Source organism: Hyla sarda, chromosome 1, assembly GCF_029499605.1.
Source record: "Hyla sarda isolate aHylSar1 chromosome 1, aHylSar1.hap1, whole genome shotgun sequence".
In the NCBI taxonomy this organism is placed as follows: domain Eukaryota; kingdom Metazoa; phylum Chordata; class Amphibia; order Anura; family Hylidae; genus Hyla; species Hyla sarda.
In genome coordinates this window covers 542,206,594-542,233,069 of record NC_079189.1, presented here as the reverse complement: position 1 = coordinate 542,233,069, position 26,476 = coordinate 542,206,594, and the positions used below count along the sequence as shown (strand labels likewise).

General features: G+C 41.6%; 1 protein-coding gene across 2 annotated transcripts in view; it reads left to right on the top strand.

Moving 5' to 3' along the window:
- The window catches only part of RGS7BP (regulator of G protein signaling 7 binding protein), a 109,348-nt gene that overhangs the window by 66,126 nt on the left and 16,746 nt on the right, over window positions 1-26,476 (top strand). For both annotated transcript variants that reach the window (XM_056541319.1, XM_056541316.1), the window contains exon 3: window positions 16,073-16,203. In XM_056541319.1, the coding sequence (XP_056397294.1) occupies window positions 16,073-16,203 (131 nt within the window). The remainder of the gene's footprint in view (window positions 1-16,072; window positions 16,204-26,476) is intronic.

Sequence of the window (26,476 nt, the reverse complement as noted above, 5' to 3'; positions counted from 1 at the left end):
ACATTTTTTTTCAAATGAACTGCTGACAGAATGTTAAACAGATTTGTAAATTACTTCTATTAAAACTCTTATTTCTTCCAGTACTTATCAGCTGCTGTATGCTCCACAGGAAGTTATTTTCTTTTTTTGAATTTCTTTTCTGTCTGGCCACAGTGTTCTCTGCTGACACCTCTGTCCATTTCAGGAACTGAGCAGGTGCAAATATCCATAGCAAACCTTTCCTGCTCTGGACAGTTCCTGACATGGACAGAGGTGTCAGCAGAGAGCACTGAGGTCAGACAGTAAATACATTAAAAAAGAAAAGAACTTCCTCTGTAGTATACAGTAGCTAATAAGTACTGGAAGGATTCATTTTTTTTTTTTATAGAAGTAATTAAAAAATCTTTTTAACTTTCTGGCACCAGTTAATTTGAAGAAGGAAAAAAATATTCCACCGGAGTACCCCTTTAAGTTTCCAGCTCCAATAGTACCATTTAGTCGGAGCAGAATAAAGCTGAACTAGGATCTCTCGCTCTTCAGTGACTTCTGGTCAGAGTTAGCGCTGTGTGGCTCAACAGAGCACACATAGGGTATAGTCCTGCAAACCGGTTAGTAAAAGTACAAGTATTTGCAACACAGTAAGCCAACCTTTGTAGGCCCCTCACAATAGAGAACATCTTATTGGGCTGTATCCTATTAACAACTGAATTTCACTAGTAACCTCACTTAGACGTGCAATAAGAACACCAGAGACTTTCCACTCTAATATATCTGCTAGAAAAACAACTTTTAAAGGGACAGTGACCAATTACTCTTCCATCTGCATTAAAAAGTTTAGCACTCAGCTCTCTGTGAGGAAGGCTTATGTGGTTTTTAGATTTCCACAGAACTTTCAGCAAAGTTTTCAAGCTGTTTCAAGGTTGTCCAAGTCATTCTTACCTTCTATACTACGGAAACAACTCAATTGACAAATAGTTTGGGCTAATGGGGGAACATCAGGTTAGCTACGTGATCCTGCTACATAACATCACATCCACATTCCTAAAGGACTACTGGACTACTCATTGTGTTTGCCCAAGTTCTTTTTTGGCAAAAATAAGAACACAATTGATACCGTACATTTTGGACTCTTTATAACGCAAGAGTTACAGTAGAGAAAACCAATACAAATCATTGAAAATTTAGGAAGCTGTGGTGGATACGCCAGCTAAAATTTTGTCATGAACAAATAAAGAAATGTTTAGATTCTGTAGGTGTCAAGACAGTAGAAGCTATTACAAGGAGAAAAATTGCTGTGTTATTATTTTGTACCCTAATGTCCTATAGTATGCTTTATTGAGCTTCTAGAATATGCTAGGAGTTGTTGTCCTATAGCTTCCCTGAGCCAATCCTATTCTTCCACAGGCAAAGAGTACGTGTGAAAAATGCAAGGGTTGTGTTTGGACAAGGAAAAATGTGCACGGAAAACATTAGTTTGGAGGTGCCATAATATGCTGGAAATATTTCACACTGTAAGTAACAGTGTGATATTTCATTAACACTTCTACTGTATATATTATATTTCTATTAAAGTGCCACCTATTCAAAGAAATACTCGATGCAACTGTCAATTTATGCAACAATTAAAGGCCTAAGTAAGTTCCTAAGACTACTAGGATCTACTGTTTGGGAGCTTAAACAGAATAAACCTTTGGATTAACTGTATCCCTTCTCTCAAGACAAATTTCTTCTTTATTGTTCCATTGTGGGGCAGAGATCGGGAGGATCCCCTGATCTCTGCCCCACAATGGAGCAATAAAGGAAAAATTTGACTTGGCAAACACAGATCCCATGTGCCGCGTATACTCTCTTATTTTTTGGTTAGTTATTATGATAAAGGGATACTCCAGCCCTAGACATCTCCTCTATCCCAGCAGCGGGACCCTTACGATCTCTGCTGCGGCTCCCCATACATCCGATCCACGGAGCGAACTTCGCTCCGTGCTGGATGACTGGCGATGTGGGATGGAGGCTTGTGACGTCACAGCCACGTCCCCGCAATGCAAGTCTATTGGACGTCACGCCCATCACGCCCCCTCCCATAGACGTGCATTGAGGGGTGTGACGGGCATGACATCCTATAGACTTGCATTGAGGGGACCATGCCGTGACATCTCTAGCAGGGTGCATCCGTGACGTCACAAGCCTCCGGCACTGATCCCGACACTCTAAATAAATGCCGGGTCCAGCACGGGGATCGTGGGGCTCTCCAGCGGAGGGACCCCTGCGATCAAACATCTTATCCCCTATACTAAAACTTCACTTTGTTATTGGATTCTGCTGAACCATTCACACTACGAAATTTCTTCGTCAGATGGCCCACAGTGGAAATTCCGGACCCCAAACTCTGCCGAAAGAACAAACATGTTCATTCTTTTAGAAGAATCTGCTTTGAAATACATTGTTGTGGCCCGCCCCAGACAGAATCTTTCACAGCAGTTCTGTAGTGTGAATGAGTGCTGATTAGACTACCAGGTGCAGTGATAACAATCCACCCCCTCTCTATGAAATGCCACAGGATTTGTAAATGTAGGCAGCATTAAGAAATCATTTTAGTGATGAAATACAAGTTGTAGTTTTGCAACAGCAGGAAGCACCCTGGTAGGGAAACAGTGATATACATTTTTTTTTTTATTTAGTATTTTTTTGTTATTTTCTGCTTTTTTATTAACCAATAAATAAATAAATAATAAAAATTAAAGTTATTGAAAAACCAGGCTAGAGGTCCAGATCTATGTTAAATGTGCGTATTTTGTGCTGACTTTTAATATGCTCGGTGTCAGTATGTTTTCTCTTGTTACGAGACCGGTACATATAAATATATAATATGAACCATCTGTCTTGTGATGTGTATAATTCAGGCAATTTTTTTCTCCTTTCAGCTTTCTTCTTTGATTTTCCACAATGCACAGTATTTATATCAGCATGAAGTTTTTTTTCCCCTTGCCTTGGGATATGACACAGTTTTGCTTTTCTCTCTGCATGGGATACAATTGTATATAGACAGCAGCTTTGTGTTGTGTCCTAGGGCGAGATAAATAAGTAACCCAGACGTCTGATAAGAAGATGTGTTTCAGGATGAGGCTTGATGGAAAGTTAATATGTTAAAAGTTAAAAGACAATTTCCCCCAGCTATTAGAGGAATTGTATAAAACTAGAAAAACATGGCTACTTTCTTCTAAAAGAGCACCACTTGTCTGTATGGTAGGTTATCTATATATATATATATATATATATATATATATATATATATATATATATATATAAAGAGAAGGCACAAAAAAGAGAATGAAAGAATAGTGGCACCGGTACCTGTATGTGCAGCTACATGAGATGGACAGTACGAACACTCGGGCATCTAACAAGATCCACTCAGCTGGCGGAGGTGCTAGGACAACGGAAACCCAGTACATACAAGAATGCAACAAAGAAAAACAGGCATCCTGCACTCACCGTCCAGATAGTGAGATTTCGACTCCCATCTCGGGCTGCTCAATCCGGCAAGGAAGACAAGAGTGGCGTGGGGCGCTCAGAGGCGACTGCCGGCGGTTTCACGTACAGGTGCGCTTCTTCGGCGGATGTTGAGGGACCACTGTATATGAATATAAGACAATATAGGGTGCCTGCAGAAACACCCGTTTGTCTTTGATAACAGGACAATGGCATCTGAGTAAAATCTAAACGGCCCCCCTCAACATGTTTCGTAGCATTGTTAAGAGGCAAATGGGCATTTATAAGTATAACTAACTATAAGTAAGTTACTAAGGGTAACCAATAAGTAAATGCCTCTCTGCTCCGGCGCGCATGTCCCCGTCCCCTAGGGCGCGCATGCTGCAGCTTTGAGATTTAAAGGGCCAGTGTGCTCATTAGTGTAATTCACCTGTGGCTCAATGATAAATTCCACCACCCTCCTCACTTCCCTGCCGGATCTTTGTTGCCTTGAGCACACGAGAAAGCATTCCTGTTATTGTCTTGCTGTGTATCTGATCCTTTGCTCCATTACCTGACCTTGCTCCTTGCCGCCTGCCGACTGACCATTTGATACGTTCCTGACTATGCTACTGTTCCACCTGCCCTGACCTTCTGCTATCCTGACTTCGAGCTGTCTTATCCCTCCTGTGCCTCGCATCTCCTCACCCGCCTGTGTGTTCAAGCCATGCCAGGGGTAGTGACCCGGGTGCCGCCTGCTGCAGCAAGTCCATCCCGCTTTGTGGCGGGCTCTGGTGAAAACCAGCGGCACCATAGACTCCGCTCCCTGGTACGGTCCGGGTCATCTTCCACACAGGTCCAGCGGATCCACATCCACCAGAGTTCCTGTCTTCTGAAACATGAATGTTACATCCAGCACATCAAAAAGTCACAAGCAAGTGGTAAGCAATGGGAACCTGAACACCATTGAAACTACTGTGGTGGGGATGAGGCAGTTAAGTGTCCTATATTAATTTTTTTATTTTAAAGGAAAACTGTCAGCTTGTTCATCCACACTAAACCCAATAGACTGGGTTATAGTGTGGGTGAACAGGATTCAAATGAGGGGTCACTTACTTATTTTCACCAACTGACCGCCAAGATATTTTGTTCTGAATTACGGGATTTCTTATAAGAATAAGAGCACTGAAGGTGTCTCTCCCACCGGCTGGCCACCTCTAGCTCCTGTAATAAGGTTCCTAAGCCCGCCCCTCCACTATGCATATGCATTGGAATAAACAACACGTCCTAGTGACGTGGAGTCCCACATGACGTGATCGCAGCATTCTGTCTGAAGAGTGCATGTGCCACTATATTTTTGCCAGCACAGAAAATTATAGCGGCGCATGCGACTGCTGGCGGTTTCACGCATACAGGTGCACTTCTTCTGGCCGGAAGAAGCGCACCTGTATGCGTGAAACCGCCGGCACTCGCCTCTGAGAGCCCCACGCCACTCTTGTCTTCCTTGCCGGATATAGCAGCCCGAGATGGGAGCCGAAATCTCAGTATCTGGACGGTGAGTGCAGGACGCCTGTTTTTCTTTGTTGCATTCATATAAAGAGAAGGCCTGACTCACTGACTCATCAACGCCCAGCCTAAACCCTTGGACCTAGAAAGCAGAATTTTTTCACAGGTGTTGTTTTTAAGACGTAGACGAGGAATAAGGATTTTTCGAAATTCAACCCTTAAGGGGGTGAAAAGCGGGTTGAAAGTTTGTAGGGAAGTCCGTCATTTTTGGAGCTACAAGCATGAAACTTTGTTTTTAGGCTAACATTTAGAGATAAAGAAACACGTATTTGAACATTTTCTAAAATTCAACTCCTGAAGGGGTGAAACGGGTTCAAAGTTTGTATGAATAACCCCTTGCCGCAGAACGCCGGGTATGAAGCGAGCTGAGGAACTGAGCTTGCATCATACCCGCACGGTCCCGGCTGCTTTCAGCAGCCAGGACCCGTGGCTAATGCCGAACATCTTTAGACGCGGTGATCAACGTTAAAAGAATTCGGGTTGTTTGGATGCCTGTAGACTTTACCCAGAGCGGCCTCATTACTATAGGATTGTAAAAAGTAGATCTATGTTACCCCAAATTTAATGCAAGTGAAGCTGCGGGCAAAAGCTAGTATCAGTATAAGGCAGCATTCACACCACGATTCTTTAATACAGTCACCAGATCTGGCTGGGACATATGAAAACCGGATGCTCCCATATCCCAACCGGACCCGGCACGCATTTGAATGACCTGACCAGAGTCAGATAGTGACTCCAGTTGTTGAATTTTTGCCCCGTATCCAGTTTTGTGACCGGACTGAAAACCGTAGTATACAAAGTTTTTCACTACTGTCACAAAACCGGTTACAGGGCAAAATTAAGCTATCTGACTCTGGTCGGCTCATTCAAATGCGGGCGGAGTCTGGCTGGGATATGACCCAGTTTTCACATCACCCAGCCGGATCCGGTCAGCGTATTAAAGAATCGTGGTGTGAATGCACCGTTAGGCAGGGCCGTATTTCTTTATGATTGAAACCTCCCACCCACCCCCGCCCCCCAAAAAAACATGATAAAAGTTATATTGCTGTTGATCACTTCCAAGCACTATAGTGTTCTTTTACTATTAATATTTTTTAAATATTTCTTTAGAACTTCCTAACTTATACCTAAAATAAGAACGATTAAAGACTAATTAACATAAATATAAATTTGATGTGTATGTCTATTAGTCTGGCTCTTAATCTCTGTTATGTCAAATATAAATTAGAAAGTTCATAAATGAATATTTAAAAAATATATTTAATAATAAAAAAGCACTATAATGCCAGGAATATAAACATTCCTGGCACTATAGTCCTGAAGTGGCTGCATAGGTGACCGATCTCTACCTGCACTTCACACCACCCCGTATATATCTGAATCTATGTTTATGCAATGTACCAGGCTATATTTATGCTTGTTTACATAGCCCCGACATACACAGTATGTAAGTAGTCTTGTGGGTGCTCCTACTCATTGATTAACAGCTACTTTCCTGTATAAGTGTACATATAAAGAGACTTGTCAATCACTGAGTAGAACCACCCACTTAACTTCTTATCCCACAATGACCAAAGTAGTCAAGTGGGTGGTCCTGCTCAGTGATCGACAGCTGTCTCTACATGCACATATATACAGACAGGTGTCAATCTTTAATTAGGACGGCCTACATGACTACACAGCCCAGAAAAAAGCAGAGATGTACATGAAAAATGATAACTTATCATGGAACTGTTCCCATAAATCTATGTATTTTTGTAGATTGTACTGTATTTTATATATCATCTGCTCAGCTCCTCCTACTCTATAACGTGATACCTGCAGATTGTACTGTATTGTATATATCATCTGCTCAGCTCCTCCTGCTCTATAACATGATGTCCGCAGATTAGACTGTATTGTACATAGCATCTGCTCAGCTCTTCTTGCTCTATAACATGATGCCTGCATATTGTACTGTATTGTATATATCATCTCCTCAGTTCCTCCTGCTCTATAACATGATGCCTGTAGATTGTACTGTATTGTATATATCCTCAGCTCCACCTGCTTTATAACATGTTGCCTGCAGATTGTATTGTATTGTATATATTATCTGCTCAGCTCCTCCTGCTCAATAACATGAGGCCTGCAGATTGTACTGTATTGTATATATCATCTGCTAAGCTCCCCCTGCTCTATAACATGATACCTGCAGATTGTACTGTATTGTATATATCGTCTGCTTAGCTCCTCCTGCTCTATAACATAATGCCTGTAGATTGTACTATATTGTATATATTGTCTGCTCAGCTCCTCCTGCTCTATAGCAGGATGCCTGCAGATTGTACTGTATTGTATATATCATCTACTCAGCTTCTCCTGCTCTATAAAATGATGCCTGCAGATTGTACTGTATTGTATATATCATCTGCTCAGCTCCCCTAGCTCTATAACATGATGCCTGCAGATTGTACTGTATTGTATATATCATCTGCTCAGCTTCTCCTGCTCTATAAAATGATGCCTGCAGATTGTACTGTATTGTATATATCATCTGCTCAGCTCCCCTAGCTCTATAACATGATGCCTGCAGATTGTACTGTATTGTATAGATCATCTGCTCAGCTCCTCCTGCTCTATAACATGATACCTGCAGATTGCACTGTATTGTATATATCATCTGCTAAGCTCCTCCTGCTCTATAACATGATACCTGCAGATTGTACTGTATTGTATATATCATCTACTCAGCTCCCCTGCTCTATAACATGATGCCTGCAGATTGTACTGTATTGTATATACTATCTGCTCAGTTCCTCATGCTCTATAACATGATACCTGCAGATTGTACTGTATTGTATATATCATCTGCTCAGCTCCTTCTGCTCTATAACATGTTACCTGCAGATTGTACTGTATTGTATATACCATCTGCTCAACTCCTCCTGCTCTATAACATGATGCCTGCAGATTTTACTGTATTATATATATCATCTGCTCAGCTCCTCCTGCTCTATAACATGGGTGCAGATTGTACTGTATTGTATATATCATCTGCTCAGCTCCTCCTGCTCTATAACATGATACCTGCAGATTATACTGTATTGTATATATCATCTGCTCAGCTCCTCCTGCTCTATAACATGATACCTGCAGATTGTACTGTATTGTATATATCATCTTCTCAGCTCCTCCTGCTCTATAACATGATACCTGCAGATTGTACTGTATTGTATATATCATCTCCTCTGCTCCTTCTGCTCTATAACATGATGTCTGCTGATTATACTGTATTGTATATATCATCTGCTCAGCTCCTCCTGCTCTATAACATGATACCTGCAGATTGTACTATATTGTATATATCATCTGCTCAGCTCCTCCTGCTCTATAACATGATGCCTGCAGATTGTACTGTATTGTATATATCATCTGCTCAGCTCCTCCTGCTCTAAAACATGATACCTGCAGATTGTACTGTATTGTATATATCATCTGCTCAGCTCCTCCTGCTCTATAACATGATGCCTGCAGATTGTACTGTATTGTATATATCCCCTGCTCAGCTCATGATGGGAAGCTCTTTGTTAAATGATGCAGGAAAATATGGCAAGACTATGTAAGTTTATGCAATTCTCTTCTCTTAGTACATATCTCTTAGTACATATCTTGTTAATTCAGAACTCAATGACACGTCTTCTCATCCGTGCCCCACAAATCATTGTGCTTATGCTGCGCCCATTTCCTGATACTTGTCAATGTTTAGGTACAGCAATAGTTGGATTTCTCTCCTAGATGTGCAGTTGTTGCCTGCAGATATGGCTGATACTGTTTTATTTAATACTTTCATCTTTTTTTTTTTTTTTTTGCTCCTTCTTAATGCGTAACCAAATGAATGGCAGAATATTCATTAGCTCTTTGATCTCTTTTGAGCGTAGAAAATATTCTTTACCATGACTCATGAGACCAGTTTAAGCCCCCAGTTAACAATACGACATTAAGATTTATGCAAAGCTACATAAAAAAATAAAATAAATGGAGAATAATACTGCTGACTCCCTATAATTGCGATGACTTGGACATTTTTGGAAAAAGGTCTTGAGAAGGAAAGAACGATAAGACGAGGTAATGTGAGCTTCAAAGCCGGGAACATCTCAATTTACTCGGTGAAGAAAAGTATTTTCCAACTAGTGTGCCTCCAGCTGTTTCAAAACTACAACTCCCAGTGTGCCTGTACAGCCAATAGCTGTGAGTTGTAGTTTTGCAACAGCTGGAGGACCATTGGTTGGGAAACACTGATGCAGAGCATAGGAAGAAATGGCACACATTTAAACATACCTGTCCAGAGGAAAAGTTGCCCATAGCAAACAATCAGATCACTTCTTTCATTTTGCAGAGGCCTTGCTAAAAATGAAAGAAGTCATTTGATTGGTTGCTATGGGCAACTGGGGAACTTTTCCTCTTCACAGGTTTTGATAAATCTCCCCCATTGATCAGATATTGTTGGCCTATCAATCACACTGGGGCACAGATACCCATTACCCCCACAGATCAGCTGTTCGGCAGAGCTGCTGTGTCCAGATTGGCTAATTGAAGGCACACATTTCCTATTCAAAAAATCTTAATCCTTCCAGTACTTATCAGTTGCTGTATGCTCCAGAGGAAGTTGTGGAGTTATTTCCAGTCTGACCACAGTGCTCTCTGCTGAAACCTCTGTCCGTGTCAGGAACTGTCCAGAGCAGGATAGGTTTGCTAAGGGGATTTTTTCCTGCTCTGAACAGTTTCTGACACAGACAGAGGTACAAGTAATTTTAAACTTTTTCATTTAGACAGCCATAATACGATGGAGATAGACAGGTTAGAGTGAATCTTTCAGCTCTATACCCATACTTACCACACCACTAACCATGCCCTAACGACACCCCCACATGCAGAATTGAAATGCCTCTTTAACCCTTTTAAAGAAGTTCTGTATTGATCTCCTGATCCCGGAGCCCCGGCAGTCTGCTGGAAGGGGTTTTCACTGCACTACTCCTTTATGGACACAGGTTTTTTTGTATTTTTTGTTATTTTTTTTGTACGTTAATTTTTTCCACCTCATGTTCAAAAAAAAATCATAGTTCTTTCAATTTATCACCTACAGACCCATATGAGGCTTGTTTTTTGCACCACCAATTGTACTGTAATGGATTCGAGTATACAAAGTCATCAAAAATATGCAATTCTGGACTTTGGTATTTTTCCACAGATACCGCAATTTTCCGCAATTGAAGTGGTTTAACCCCTTAAGGACTGAGCGATTTAACGTTTTTGCATTTTCGTTTTTTCCTCCTTGCCTTTAAAAAATCATAACCCTTTCAATTTTGCACCTAAAAAATTTGTATTATGGCTTATTTTTTGCGCCACCAATTCTACTTTACAGTGACACTAGTCATTTTACCGAAAAATCCACGGCGAAAAGGAAAAAAAATTAATTGTGCGACAAACTTGAAGAAAAAATGCCATTTTGTAAATTTTGGGGGCTTCCGTTTCTACGCAGTAAATTTTTCGGTAAAAATTACACCTTATCTTTATTCTGTAGGTCCATACGGTTAAAATGATACCCTACTTGTATAGGTTTGATTTTGTATTACTTCAGAAAAAAATCATAAATACATAAAGGAAAATTTATACGTTTAAAATTGTCATTTTCTGAGCCCTATAACTTTTTATTTTTCTGTGTTCAGGGTGCTATGAGGGCTAATTTTTTGCGCCGTGATCTGAAGTTTTTAGCGGTACCATTTTTGTTCTGATCAGACTTTTTTATCACTTTTTATTCACATTTTTTGTGGTATAAAAAAAGGTGATCAAAAATGCGCTATTTTGGATTTTGGAATTTTTTTGCGCGTACGCCATTGAACGTGAGGTTTTAAAAGCGGTATATTTTTATAATTCGGACATTTCCGCACGCGGTGATACACATGTTTATTTTTATTTATACTGTTTTATTTTGTTACTAGGAAATGCCGGGTGATTTAAACTTTTAATTCAGAAGGGAATACCTGAAAGGTTTAACTTTTTTTTTACACTTTTTTTTGCGAGCACATAGCTCCTATAGGGACCTATGAGCTTGCAATGGGTGATTGCATACACAGATTGTTGCCTTGCCGTTGCATGGCAACAAGCTGTGTAATCGGCGGTTGATTGCTCCAGCCGGTAACTCAGGCATGGAGCAATCAATCAGAGCCGGGACGCGAAGAGAGAAGAAGGTAGGGACCTTCTTCTCTCCGGGTAGCTGATCGGGGGAACCGAGATTTTATCGCGATGACCCCGATCAGCCCGATTGAACAGCCGGGTTAATAGCGCGTGGCCGAACGATCGCGGCCGCGCGCTATTAGCCGCGGGCCCTGGCTGTGGATAGGTGTCGGGACCATCCCGCTATGGCGGAGTACTCCTTTAATGTTTTATAAATGCTGTGCTGAGTAGCAGTAGTATACCTCTTCCCTTCCCCTCCTGCCCTGTCCGGCATTAATGACATACAGTGTTTGTCTTGCGGCTCGGCATCTATGACATTTCAACTGGTTACAAAAATGACAATTAAAAGTTTCCAAATGGTGATCACCAGCAATAAATGTCCTATCTGCCAGGATCTGCAGCTACGTACTTGGTATTAAGCTGACAGATTGGGGGAGATTTATCAAAACCTGTCCAGAGGAAAACTTGCCCAGTTGCCCATAGCAACCAATCAGCTCGCTTCATTTATTTTTAACAAGACCTCTGCAAAATGAAAGAAGCAATCTGATTGGTTGCTATGTGCAACTGGGCAACTTTTCCCCTGGACAGGTTTTGATAAATCTCCCCCAATCTCTTTAAGGGTATGCTTACCCTCTATTGATTTCATCCTGTGGATCTGATGCTGGGAATTTAATCAATAGAAATAAACAGCAAAAATCTACAGTGAATTGAGAATATGTGAATGCAGCCTAATTTTGGCCGCTACTCATGCTGTGTACTTGCCCACTAGGCAAAAATTTTCCCAAAAGCACCTGGCTACCACAGAAAGCTATAAAGAGCAGAACTGATATTTTTGAGATATAAAAAGAAAACATGTGCGCGTGGAGGGTAGTAGTGCATAGACATCATGATAATAAACAACCTTATAACAGCACACATTACAGTATCCGACAGTGGAGCAGAATTTAGTTTTTTCATATTTGTAAATATAAAACTATAATATACATTTTTTTTATACATACACAGTATGTGACTTGGTGTACAATACATTCATAATTTGGGTCCATGGCCAGAAAACTCTCAAGATCCTTATTCCATTGATACCAATCCTCAAAAACAGCTGGACAAACAAAAACGCATAAAAATTTGGGGTCGAATTGCAGAAGTCATAAAAAATAAGGGTCTTTGCATAAACCTGATGTATTGTCAATAACATTTTAAAAATGTATAAAAATACTGATAATTGTTCTTCAGTAACCATAGAAACATCTGACTAAAATATCTGAAAACAGTGAAGCAGCATACATTGTGAAATCAAAATTTGTGTCAGTCTCAAAACGTTTGTCCATGACTGTAGGAATAGGGAACTGTGATCCTTGTGCAGCTCACAAAAAAAACAATTGTCCCCCAAGTGAATGAATCAGCAGAACACATGCCTAGCCAGTGCTCCATTCATTGTCTATAGAGCATCTGAACATAGCCAAGTACAGAGCTTGGCCAATAGAGCTTGGTCAAAACTTCCTTCAGTCAGTGAATAAAGCATTGGCTGAGCATGTGTGCTGCCGCTCCATTCCCTTGGGGGACAATTGACCTCCGTTCTTGTGATCGAGGTCTTCAACAAGCTAGAAGTAGAAAAACCATAAGATATTCCCTGCTTGTTTCTATATAGCAGCAGCTGGTTATACTTGAAAAAAAGATTTTCAAAAAATGAATGAGAAAATACTACTAATAATTATAATATATGTGTATGTATATAGAGAGGCAAAATAGTCACCCCCAAGCAAAAAAGATTGTCTGCTAGCAAGCAATGCATTTGTTTAAATAAATCAGGCATAGAGCAGTGAGTAATTTTAAAACTCCTGTGTCAGATGTCACTGATTAGATATTACTACCACCAACCCTGCTGTCCGCTGGCTGCTACAACTACCACCAGTCCACCACTGCGTACTGTCTGCTGGCTACTACAACTATCACCAATACACCCCTGCCCCAGTCCGCTGGCTACTACAACTACCACTAGTCCATCACTGACTGCTCTTTGCTGGCTACAACTATCACTAGTCCACCACTGCCTACTGTCTGCTGGCTTCTATAACCACAACCAGTTCACCCCAGTCTGCTGTCCGCTGGCTACAATTATCCCTACTCCACTACTGCCTGCTATCCGTTAGGCTGCTTCAACTACCAGCAGTCCGCACTGCCTGCTGTATGCTAGCTACAACAATACTAATCCACCATTGCCTGTTGCCACTGGCTATCACAACTGCTACCAGTCAACCACAGCTTGCTGTCCACTAGCTACTACTAGGACTAGTCCACAACTGTCTGCTGTCCGCTGGCTACTACAACTATCGCTAGTCCACAACTGCCTGCTGTACTCTCTACTGGCTACTACAACCAGTCCACCACAGCATGTTGTCTCCTGGCTCCAACTATCACCAGCCCATCACCCTTGCTGCTATTACTAAAACTACCAGTCAGGCCTACACATACATAACTAATTTCAGCTTTTCACACAAAATCTATTTCTTCCTCACTATTTTGGTACCCCAATTCTGTTTCACTTCCCAAAAGGGAAATTTTTTGGAACGCTTGGAAAAAGCCATTGCGTCTTCCAATACCTCATTAAGCATTCTAACTCTTGCAGCCATCTGCCAAAAACCAGGTGTACTTTATGCACCTTTTTTTTAGTGTTAAAGAGCATACAGGATCCGCTAGCGTAGTGTGTTTTTAAACAAGCTGTTAGTTACCATGGTTTAATGCACGTTGCCCTAACTTTGACATTAACTTAGCATTAAATCCACTTGAATACATTCCTAGGTGTCTATTGCAGTGTTGCGTGGCTTTAGAGCTCTTAGGCAGTGTTATACACAAGTTTTAAGGGTTATTGTATTGCAGGTTTTTGTAAAACTTTATTTAGAACTTGCATGAACCAGAATATGAGAAACTTTGTAAAGTAAGGACTGCCACCTAGTGGCTATAGTAATACTACTGCATCATTTAGTCCTGTATAGCACATGCAGAACACATGCATAGAATAAAATATATATATATATATATATATATATATATATATATTTTTATTTTTATTTTTTTTCTAGAACCTATAAAATGTTCTTCTATTTTATAAAGGGCATGTTCACTTTAGAAAACCATTATACTGCATGCATAGACATTCAGTCTGCATAGATTTGAGTAACTTTGTAAAAACATTGGGGGGAGATTTATGAAAACCTGTGTAGAGGAAGAGTGGTGCAGTTGTCCATAACAACCAATCAGATGGCTTCTTAAAAATTTTTTAAAGGCCCTTTTTAAAATCTTATCTTGTGTTGATCCAGTATAATGCTATATTCATCAAAGGAAAGCGGTGGAATTAGGTGGAATTCTGTGTTCTCTAAAACACAGAATAATGAAGAAATTCAAGCTCCATTAAGCTTAATGGGATTTTGTCCACAATTCCGCAAAATTATAAGACTGGACTTATATTTTTGGAGAATGCTGAATAGGACAGCGGAATCACAGTGAACATAATGTTCAGTAAGTTCCGACTGAATTTCCAGCAGAATTTTTCGGCCAAATTCCACACGGAAATTCCGCCGCGTGAACATGGCCCCATAACTTATAACATTGCAGGTGTCTCTGGGTGGTTTAGGCTGAATCTAGTATTTATACAAAAATTTCCACCAAGTTACTCGGAGTTTTACAGGTAATGCAGGACTTATTCAAAACTTTTCCCGAGTTTTACACACACAAAAAAAAAAGTTTGCACAATGCACTCCAGTTTTTGAAAAGAGGGTGTGTTGGTGGATTTAGCCTAGATTACTGGTCATTTTAAATAGCTTTACATGAAATTCTCGCCACTAACTTTGTAATGATGTAAAATGGTGTTAATTTTTTTTCCATTTTTCCAATATGATATTGCATATTTTTGGCATTGCAAATTACTATTATAAGTATAATCAAGCTATATTTACCATATATTTATTTCGAAATGTGGTCCAAACATATCGCCTGGTGTGGTTTACTTTTCAGCTTTGTTGTGGTACTGACGAATGTTTTACTGTGATTTTACGATTTCATTATCAGCGCAATTTTGTTAATTCTGAAGCACAGCAGAAATCTATGCAGTACTGAGGCAGTATTGCTAATAAAACATATATTACACATATCTCATGCCCACCAGTTTTTATTAAGATTTTAAATTGGCACAAAAATGATATATTTTGGTTGAAATGGAAATCAAAGCTCTACATTTTTTCAGAGCAACGCAAGGGATCGATGAAAATGTGTGGAGAAATATTGTACACTTTTGTACATTTTTTTATTTTTACCTATTGTATATGTTTGTTTCTGTTTTCTATGATGAAAATTCAACAAAATATGTTACAAAAAAAGTGCTAAATATTACTGTAGCATAAATTAGTTTTTTTTATGTGTCCCCCAATGTTTTTTTGAAAAATGGTACTGAATATTTTGGTGCAGTTTTTGTTGTGAAAAACAGCAGGAAGAAGAAGTTTGAATTAAAAAAAAAAAAGCCACAAAGATGCAGCAATATCACACACAAAACTACACAAAAGTAACCATTGAAATAGTAATTGGGCTCTGCTATACCTTTTTACCTCTGCTATACCTTTATATCCAATTAAAAGCCAAAACCCTAGAGACAGTTCTCCTGGGCTGGTGTGTGGAGTCGCTGTCGTCATTGACAAGCGCACAGCAGAGACTTATTATCAGCAGAGTGGTGACCCGCTGGGCGTTTAGAGCTACATCGCCTGCAATGACCAAATGACTCTCCGTGCAGATTTATGAATGACTGTGAGTGTGTCGCTGTTCTTCAGCTTTCTATGTTTTTTTTCCGTTTTAGAGCAGAAGATGGGGAAATCCACCCTGAAATCTGCAGGCTTTATATTCAGTTGCAGTGCTGCCTAGAAATGTATACGACCGAAATGCTGAAATCTATGTGTCTTCTAGGGTCCCTGCAGCACCAGCGGAAAGGTAACGCACATTATTCATTATATTTTGTTGTTAATATAAATGACTTCTTAAAAGGGGTTGCCCACCTTCAAATGATATTTATGACCAGTGTACAGGTTCTTGTGAGTTGAATTGTACAGCACTCAGCTATCCCCATCAATTCTATTGAACATAGCGTCTGTCGGAATAAAAACAGGAGAACCGAAGAAGGGTGCCTCATGTATAGTAGTGTGGTATGTATATTAGTGTGGGGCAACCCACCGGGCTTATGGATGGCCGCTTACCTCAATGCAGACAAAAAGAAGCCTATCACCCCAGAGTAATTGGGTATCAAGTGGATGAAGTCACTGCTCAGCCAGTGGGTCACAGGATCAAATCAGCAGTTGACCTGGGTGTAATGAGAAGAACCAAGGAGAAAAGGACCCTTTAAAGATTGGCGCTGCAGACTCGTGAGGATGAATCAAGTGAAGCCCAAATAAAGTGTAAAAGGTTCTCAGCAGGACCATTTATTAGAGCATAAAAAATAAAAGTTACAGGAGGCGCGTTTCGGGAGTAGCCCTCCCTTCCTCAGATCAGGGTGCATGGACAATATACAACTATAAATAGCTAAAATGGATTTCAAAACATGGGGGGTATCATATGGATATACAGTGAATTTAATTATAAAATTCAACTATACAGGCAATAAAAAAGGACTACAGAAAGTAAAAATTGTATTTGCAGCAGTGGCAGTATCGCAGTGGACTGGAAGCTTAGCTTCATAAACAAAAAACACCACGATCACGTGGACTGGACGAGGCCCACGGCGCTCAGTACACAGAAGCGATCACATCCTCCGCATTGGTTGCCCAGGACACGTCGTCAGGAGAAGGGGTCACGTGGTTGCTCTTCGGCCAATCAGCAAAGCGCAGGTCGTTGAGCTGCAGAGGAGCGAGCGGCTCGCCTGTCAATACCAGCCGCTGTAGTGATCTGGATATAAGAAAGTGTCCACTGGGATTCCTCCGGGCTAGTTTAGCCTACAACACAGTACTGGTGGAACCTACTAAGGGATCATAAAAGCATGATATGTATTCAGAGATAAATACCAATGATACATGAATAGTATTATGTAGACAAGACAACTAAATCTAAGTGAGCATAGTTATATAGACAAGATAAAGAAATTAATTAATAAATATACATACATATATAAGAACTGTGTCAAGATCAGAGAGCACTGATGCATACACAACAACATAAAGGGAACTATTGAAATAAAATTATATACATTATTCATTGTATACAAGACTGGTAAACAGAATTGGGACAAGGTGAGTGAATATATATATATATATATATATATATATATATATACATATATTGAGAGAGAGAGAGAGAGAGAGAGAGAGTATACAAAAAAGAGGATTGCAGCAGCACACATTGGTCAAAAAATTGAGGCTCTTAGCGCACTTTTTGATCAATACGTGTCCCCCATCCACCACGGGAAGGTGGTCTCATTTAGGATGGGACCCTAGCACAAACTCAGATACCAACTCACCTCTGCTGGGCATATAGCCTCTGACTGGGTGACATGCTGGATCCATATACAATTTAAAACACCAGCTGTGAGAAAGGGGGAGGGGTGCACAGCTAAAGAGGATGCCATTCCCCCTGTGTAGTAAATACAAGCAAAAAGAAAAATAGCCAGCACAACAACCTAATACACGGGTGCACACTGCTGTGGCAGATACAGAGTATACAAACAAGAGGATTGCAGCAGCACACATTGGTCAAAAAATTGAGGCTCTTAGCGCACTTTTTGATCAAAACGTGTCCCCCATCCACCACGGGGAAGGGATTTAGGATGGGACCCTAACACAAATTCTGAGCCTAACACTCAGATACCAACTCACCTCTGCTGGGCATATAGCCTCTGTGCTAGGGTCCCATCCTAAATGAAGCCACCTCCCCGTGGTGGATGGGGGACACGTTTTGATCAAAAAGTGCGCTAAGAGCCTACATTTTTTGACCAATGTGTGCTGCTGCAATCCTCTTTTTTGTATACTCTGTATCTGCTACAGCAGTGTGCACCCGGGTATTAGGTTGTTGTGCTGGCTATTTTTCTTTTTGCTTATATATATATATATATATATATATATATATATATATATATATATATTTATATATATAAAAATATATATATATATATTTTTTTTGCCATTATCTCTCTTGATGCAATAAAGACCCTGTAGCTTGCACTTTACCTGGACCTGGTGTTGGGTGCTGTTTCCTTGCGGAGGAAGTTCTATGTGGATCCAGTGTGGCACACTGGGGGTTACACTGCACCACACCTGAGCAATCCTGTGCTGGAGTTCCCATAGTGATTACTATATATATATATATATATATATATATATGTATATATATGTGTATATATATATATATATATATATATATATGTGTATATATATATATATATATATATATATATAACCTATACGTAGGTACAGTGTTCCCTCAACATACGTTGGTAATTGGTTCCAAACGACCCATCATTTGTCGAATCCATCATATGTTGAGGGATTCGTGCAATGTAAAAGTGCATTAAATACTCACCTGTCCCCGCCGCTCCGGACCGCATCCTCACCGCTCCCGATGGTCTCCCAGGGGCTCCCGATGGTCTCCCAGGGGCTCCCGATGGGGTCCCGCTGCTCCGGCATCTTCTTCTGGGTCCTCCAGCGTTTTCCGCATCTTCACCGGGTTCCGGGCCTCGCTTTCTGGTGACGTTATTACGTTGGTGCGCCGGGACGGCGTGCGCAGCTACGTAATAACGATGCAGGAAAGCGAGGCCAGGACCCCGGAGAGGACCCGGAGCAGCAGGGATAGGTAAGTGAACCTGCTGGGGCACATTACACTGCTATCCGACAGCAGCTTAAGCATTTTGCGCTGCCGGATAGCAGTTAATGCGATGGCCCCGACATAAAAAAGCATCGTATGTCGATGCTGACATCGACATGCAATGGCCTTTGAGAGGCCATCGTATGTCGATTTGATCATATGTCGGGCCCATCGCATGTCGGGGGGTTACTGTATACATAAAATGTCTAGCAAGCAAGCAAGGTTGTAGGGGCTCCATATGGTGGATTGGAAAACAGATTTAACAGGGATCATGGGGCAATAAGGGCACCATTAAACCATTCTGATGGCCGGACTTAAATGGGACTTATAAAGAACACTCGATCATTTCATTGAGTCCAGCAGGAACAAGGGTTCGGAGATTGTAGATCCAATAGTTTTCCCTTCTACGGAGGGTATTGAATCTATGGGGTTTTCCTTCTAGAGGTTCTCAATGGGGGTGACAGTGATTAAATCAAAGTTTTGATCGTGATGCTGGGTGACATGCCTGGATACGCTATGTAGGAGGAAACCATTGGTAACATTGTTTCTATGTTTGGTTATCCTTTCAGGTAGACACCTGATGGTTCTCCCAATGTACTGTACCCCACATTTGCATTCAAGGAGGTACACTACATTTTGGGTGGAGCAATTTAAAAGGCATTTAATATGGAAGTTTTCCTCAATAATTCTACAGGAAAAGGTTTTAGCACGGTGATTAATACTCACGCAACATTTGCACCTGCCATGTCCACATCTATAGGAATCTACTGTAGAAATAAAACTTCCAGAGTTGGACGTGGTGGTTTTAAGTCGACTCAGAGCCACAATGTTGTGGAATGTTTTCCCTCCTCTGAATGTCACATTAGGTTTGCGGAGGAGAGTTTCTAGCAGAAAGGGATCAAGTATGGGCCATTGTTTGCATAGAATGTCTTTAATCTGTTTGTGTTCCCTGTTATTGGTTGTAATGAAGTCTATTGACCAGTCCTTATCAGTGGAAGTGGTATTGCCCCCTTAGCTAGACATTATAATTGAGACAGGGTGCTAGCCCTCTTAAAAGATGATTCCACTATGGCCTTGGGGTATTTTTTTAGCCTTAAATCTTTTCTTTAAAATATTACTCTGTTCTCTAAAATCATCAGAATTGGTGCGATTTCACCTGATACGTTTAACCCCTTAAGGACCAGGCCATTTTACACCTTAGGACCAGAGCGTTTTTTGCACATCTGACCACTGTCACTTTAAACATTAATAACTCTGGAATGCTTTTAGTTATCAATCTGATTCCGAGATTGTTTTTTCGTGACATATTCTACTTTAACATAGTGGTAACATTTTGTGGTAACTTGCATCCTTTCTTGGTGAAAAATCCCAAAATTTTATGAAAAATTAGAAAATTTTGCTTTTTTCTAATTTTGAAGCTTTCTGCTTGTAAGGAAAATGGATATTCAAAATATTTTTTTTTAATTCACATTTCCAATATGTCTACTTGATGTTTGCATCATAAAATTGACATGTTTTTACTTTTGGAAGACATCAGAGGGCTTCAAAGTTCAGCAGCAATTTCCCAATTTTTCACAACATTTTTTACCTCGCAGGTTTGAAGTGGATTTGAAGGGTCTTCCCATTAGAAATACCCCACAAATGACCCCATTATAAAAACTACACCCCCCAAAGTATTCAAAATGACAATCAGTAAGTGTTTTAACCCTTTAGGTGTTTCACAGGAATAGCAGCAAAGTGAAGGAGAAAATTCAAAATCTTTATTTTTTTACGCATGTTCTTGTAAACCCAATTTTTGAATTTTTACAAGGGGTAAAAGGAGAAAATGTATACTTATATTTGTAGCCCAATTTCTCTCGAGTAAGCACATACCTCATATGTCTATGTAAAGTGTTCGGCGGGCGCAGTAGAGGGCTCAGAAGCGAAGGAGCGACAAGGGGATTTTGGAGAGTACGTTTTTCAGAAATGGTTTTTGGGGGGCATGTTGCATTTAGGAAGCCCCTATGGTGCCAGAACAGCAAAAATAACCCACATGGCATATCATTTTGGAAACTAGACCCCTTGGGGAACGTAACAAGGAATAAAGTGAGCCTTAATTTCCCACAGGTGTTTCACGACTTTTGCATATGTAAAAAAAATATGTTTTTTTCACTAAAATGTGTGTTTACCCCAAATTTCAAATTTTTGCAAGGGTTAATAGCAGAAAATACCCCCCAAAATTTGTAACCCCATCTCTTCTGAGTATGGAGGCACCCCATAAGTTGGCATGAAGTGCATTACGGGCGAACTACAATGCTCCGAAGAGAAGGAGTGATATTTGACTTTTTGAGAGCAAATTTTGCTCGGGGGGCATGTCGCATTTAGGAAGCCCCTATGGTGCCAGAACAGCAAAAAAAAAAAACACATGGCATACCATTTTGGAAACTAGACCCCTTGAGGAATGTAACAAGGAATAAAGTGAGCCTTAATACCCCACACGGGTTTCACGACTTTTGCATATGTAAAAAAATATATATTTTTTTTTTCACTAAAATGTGTGTTTCCTTCCAAATTTCACATTTTTGCAAGGGTTAATAGCAGAAAATACCCCCAAAAATGTCATCTCTTCTGAGTATGGAGGTACCCCATAAATGGACCTGAAGTGCACTACGGGCGAACTACAATGCTCAGAAGAGCAGGAGCACCATTGAGCTTTTGGAAAGAGAATTAGTTTGGAATGGTAGTCAGGGGCCATGTGCATTTACAAAGCCCCCCGTGGTGCCAGAACAGTGGACCCCCCCCACATGTGACCCCATTTTGGAAACTACACCCCTTACAGAATTTAATGAGTGGTGCAGTGAGCATTTACACCCCACTGGCGTATGACAGATCTTTGGAACAGTGGGCTGTGCAAATGGAAAATTTAATTTTTCATTTTCACAGATCACTGTTCCAAAAATCTGTCAGACACCTGTGGAGCATAAATGCTCACTGCACCCCTTATTACATTACATGAGGGGTGTAGTTTCCAAAATGGGGTCACATATGGGGGGGGTCCATTGTTCTGGTACCATGGGGGCTTTGTAAACACAAGTGGCCTTTAATTCCGGACAAATTTTCTCTTCAAAATCCCAATGGCGCTCCTTCTCTTCTGAGCATTGTAGTGCATCCATAGAGCACTTTACATCCACATATGGGGTATGCTCTTACTCAGAAGAAATTGGGTTACAAATTTTGGGGGGCTTTTTTTTATTTTTCCTTGTGAAAATGAAAAAGTTAGGGTGACACCAGCATTTTAATGAAAACATTTTTTTTTTCATTTTCCCATCCAACTTTAATGAAAATTTGTCAAACACCTGTGGGGTGTTCAGGCTCACTATACCCCTTGTTACGTTCCGTGTGGGGTGTCGTTTCCAAAATGGGGTCACATGTGGGTATTTATTGTTTTGTGTTTATGTCAGAACCGCTGTAAAATCAGCCACACCTGTGCAAATCACCAATTTAGGCCTCAAATGTACATGGTGCGCTCTCACTCCTGAGCCTTGTTGTGTGTCCGCAGAGCATTTTACGTCCACATCTGGGGTATCTCCGTACTCAGGAGAAATTGCGTTAAAAATTTTGGGGGTCTTTTTTTCCTTTTACCTCCCGTGAAAATAAAAAGTAAAGGACAACACCAGCATGTTAGTGTAAAAAAAATTTTTTTTTTACACTAACAGGCTGGTGTAGACCCCAACTTTTCTTTTTCATAAGGGGTTAAAGGAAAAAAAGCCCCCAAAATTAGTAGTGTAATTTCTCCCGAGTACGGAGATACCCCATATGTGGCACTAAACTGTTTCCTTGAAATACGACAGGGCTCTGAAGTGAGAGAGCGCCATGCGCATTTGAGGACTAAATTAGGGATTGCACAGGGGTGGACATAGGGGTATTCTACGCCAGTGATTCCCAAACAGGGTGCCTCCAGCTGTTGCTAAACTCCCAGCATGCCTGGACAGTTAGTGGCTGTCCGGAAATGCTGGGAGTTGTTGTTTTGCAACAGCTGGAGGCTCCGTTTTGGAAACACTGCCGTACAATACGTTTTTTATTTTTATTAGGGGGACAGTGTAAGGGGGTGTATATGTAGTGTTTTACTCTTTATTATGTGTAAGTGTAGTGTAGTGTTTTTAGGGTACGTTCACACTGGCGGGTTTACAGTGAATTTACCGCTAGGAGTTTGCGCTGCGGTGAAAAATTTGCCACAGCCCAAACTTGAAGCAGAAAACTTACTGTAAACCCACCCGTGTGAATGTACCCTGTACGTTCACATGGGGGGGGCAAACCTCCAGCTGTTTCAAAACTACAACTCCCAGCATGTACTGACAGACCGTGCATGCTGGGAGTTGTACTTTTGCAACAGCTGGAGACACACTGGTTGGAAAACCTTCAGTTAGGTTACCTAACTCAGTATTTTCCAACCAGTGTGCCTACAGCTGTTGCAAAACTTCAACTTCCAGCATGTACTGATCGCCGAAAGGCATGCTGGGAGATGTAGTTATGCAACAGCTGGAGGGATCGCAACTACAACTCCCAGCATGCAGAGACAGCTGTTTGCTGTTTAGGCTTGCTGGGAGTTGCAGTTTTGCAACATCTGGAGAGCTATAGTTTAGAGACCACTGCACAGTGGTCTCCAAACTGTGGACCTCCAGATGTTGCAAAACTACAACTCCCAGCATGCCCAGACAGCAAACTGCTGTCTGGGCATGCTGGGAGTTGTAGTTTTGCAAGATCTGGAGGTGCACAGTATAGAGATCACTTTGCAGTGGTCTCAAACTGTAGACCTCCAGCTGTTGCAATACTGCAACTCCCAGCAAGCCTAAACAGCTCTCTGGGCATGCTGGGAGTTGTAGTTTTGCAACATCTGGAGGGTTACAGTTTAGAGACCACTATAGTGGTCTCAGACTGTAGCCCTCCAGATGTTGCTAAGTAACTCACCGGCTTCCGTCGGATCCAGGAAGCTGCATCGCGGTCCTCTTCTTCCGCCGATCGTCCCCCGCTGCCGCCGCTGATCGACGCCCGCTGCCGTCGCCGATGGGTAAGTGGATCTTCGGCGCCGGTCCCTGTCGGTTTCCCCGTCTTGCCCCGCCTATTGTGGGTGGGCAGAACGGGGAAACCGAAAGTAAACCCCTCCGCCCCCGATCTGCTATTGGTGGTCGTGTCTAGACCACCAATAGCAGAGATAGGAGGGCTGGCAACCCTGCCACCTCACTCCTATGGCTACAGGGGGATCGTGGGTGTCTAGGACACCCGCGATCCCCCTTCTATTCCGGGTCACCATAGACCCGTATGACCCGGAATCGGCGCAAATCGCAAGTGTGAATTCACTTGCGATTTGCGCCGATCGCCGACATGGGGGGGGGTCTAATGACCCCCCTGGGCATTTGCGCGGGGTGCCTGCTGATAGATATCAGCAGTCCCCCCCGGCGCGATCCCCGCCCGACGCTGCGGGGACCGAAATTCCCACGGGCGTACAGGTACGCCCTTGGTCCTTAAGTACCAGGGAGCAAAGGCGTACCTGTACGCCCTTGGTCCTTAAGGGGTTAAAGGGGTATTCCAGGAAAAAATCTTTTTTTTATATATCAACTGGTTCCAGAAAGTTAAACAGATTTTTAAATTACTTCTATTAAAAAATCTTAATCCTTTCAGTACTTATGAGCTTCTGAAGTTAAGGTTGTTCTTTTCGGTCTAGGTAATCTCTGATGACACGTGTCTCGGGAAATGCCAAGTTTAGAAGCAAATTCCCATAGCAAACCTCTTCTAAACTGGGCGGTTCCTGAGACATGTGTCATCAGAGATTACTTAGACAGAAAAGAACAACCTAAACTTCAGAAGCTCATAAGTACTGAAAGGATTAAGATTTTTTAATAGAAGTAATTTACAAATCTGTTTCACTTTCTGGAGCCAGTTGATATATAAAAAAAAAGTTTTTTCCTGGATAACCCCTTTAAATTGACCATATGGTTCATTAATAAGCCATGTTTATAGTGAGAACTAGTAAAATCAAGATAGCTGTTACTATCCACTTAAATAAAAAAAACTTTTTCCACCCCGTCACAACAGCACCACCAGAGAGATGGACTCCTCCTCCAGTGGTTTCCTGTTCTAATGGTGTGGATTTAGTGAGGGTGGGGGGTCCGGAGGGAGAAGGGAGGCTGGCGGCGATGCCGGAACACCGCAACTGGGGGCACTCTCCTAGTTGGGAGAGTGTTCTGGACCTCCTATAACCCACTGGTTGGGGGGTTTCCTTACTGTGCCCCCAGTTGCAGCATTCCTGCACTGCCATCAGCCTCCCTTCTCCCTCCGCTTCCTCATTCTTGTGTTCTGCCGGACTGTGGTTGCGGGTTAGGCTGCGCTTTGTTACCTCTTAGCTGGGGATGAGGAGGTTCTGAGCTCTGGCAGAGTCGCGCTGAGAGCTCCGTGGCTGTGGCCTTCCTGGAAGCGGGGCTAAGAGGTCACATTATGTGACGGCTGGGGAGGAGAGGGGCGCACGTGATTGTCGGATGTGACTTCAGATGCCGCAGTCCAGGCCTTCCAGGGCAGCAGATTTAAAAAGGAAATAATTTCTGCTACCCTGCCTCCATTGCTGTCTGGACGCTGAAGCTGCAGCTGCTGGCCTCCAGGAGGGAGAAGTGTGAAGGAACATGAGCTCCACTGCGGAAGGTTCTTCCAAACGGGATCGTCAGGATTCCAAGTCTACTTCCACAGTACTGTCTCATGGCTCTTTTTAGTCCATTTTTTTCTCATTGTTATTTTATTTCTTAGAATAGAAGACTAAGCATAGGGAATGCTTTATGTGTAAAATTGCATTAGCACCTGATTACTCCTAACTGTCCAGCTGACCTGAAGCCTAACTGTCCAGCTTGTATTAATAGGATCGTTGCTGCAGGTGGGTGCAGGTGTAATTAATTTGAAAAAAATATATAATTTTTTCTTGTTACTCATTTTTATTCTGTTAAATTTTAGAATCCCCGTCATTGATTATGCAAATGCAAGACATGATTAAGAGCCAGATAGAGTCCGCCCTTAAAGGGTTTCTACCTGTAGTTACCATTCCACAGCCAGTATTGGCCCCTTCTGTCCCTGATGATTTTGAGGAGGAAGAAGGTTTGATTTCAGTTTATTCTGATTCAGGTATTTCTTTTATCTGATATTGGGTTGTTCAGTGTTTTATACTATCGTGGTCATAGTTATATATTCCCTACAGGGGATGACTCCCGTTCATTGGAGGATGACTTGTCGGGAAAGCCTCTTTTTCTGTCGGAGGTTTCTGAGCAATTGATTAAGGCTGTGAGGTCCACCATCGGGCTTGAGGAGACTAAGGAGCAGAAGTCTATTCAAGACATTGTGTTTCAGGGCCTAGAAGAAAGTAAACGCAGAGTTTTCCTGGTTCATAGAACCATTTCTC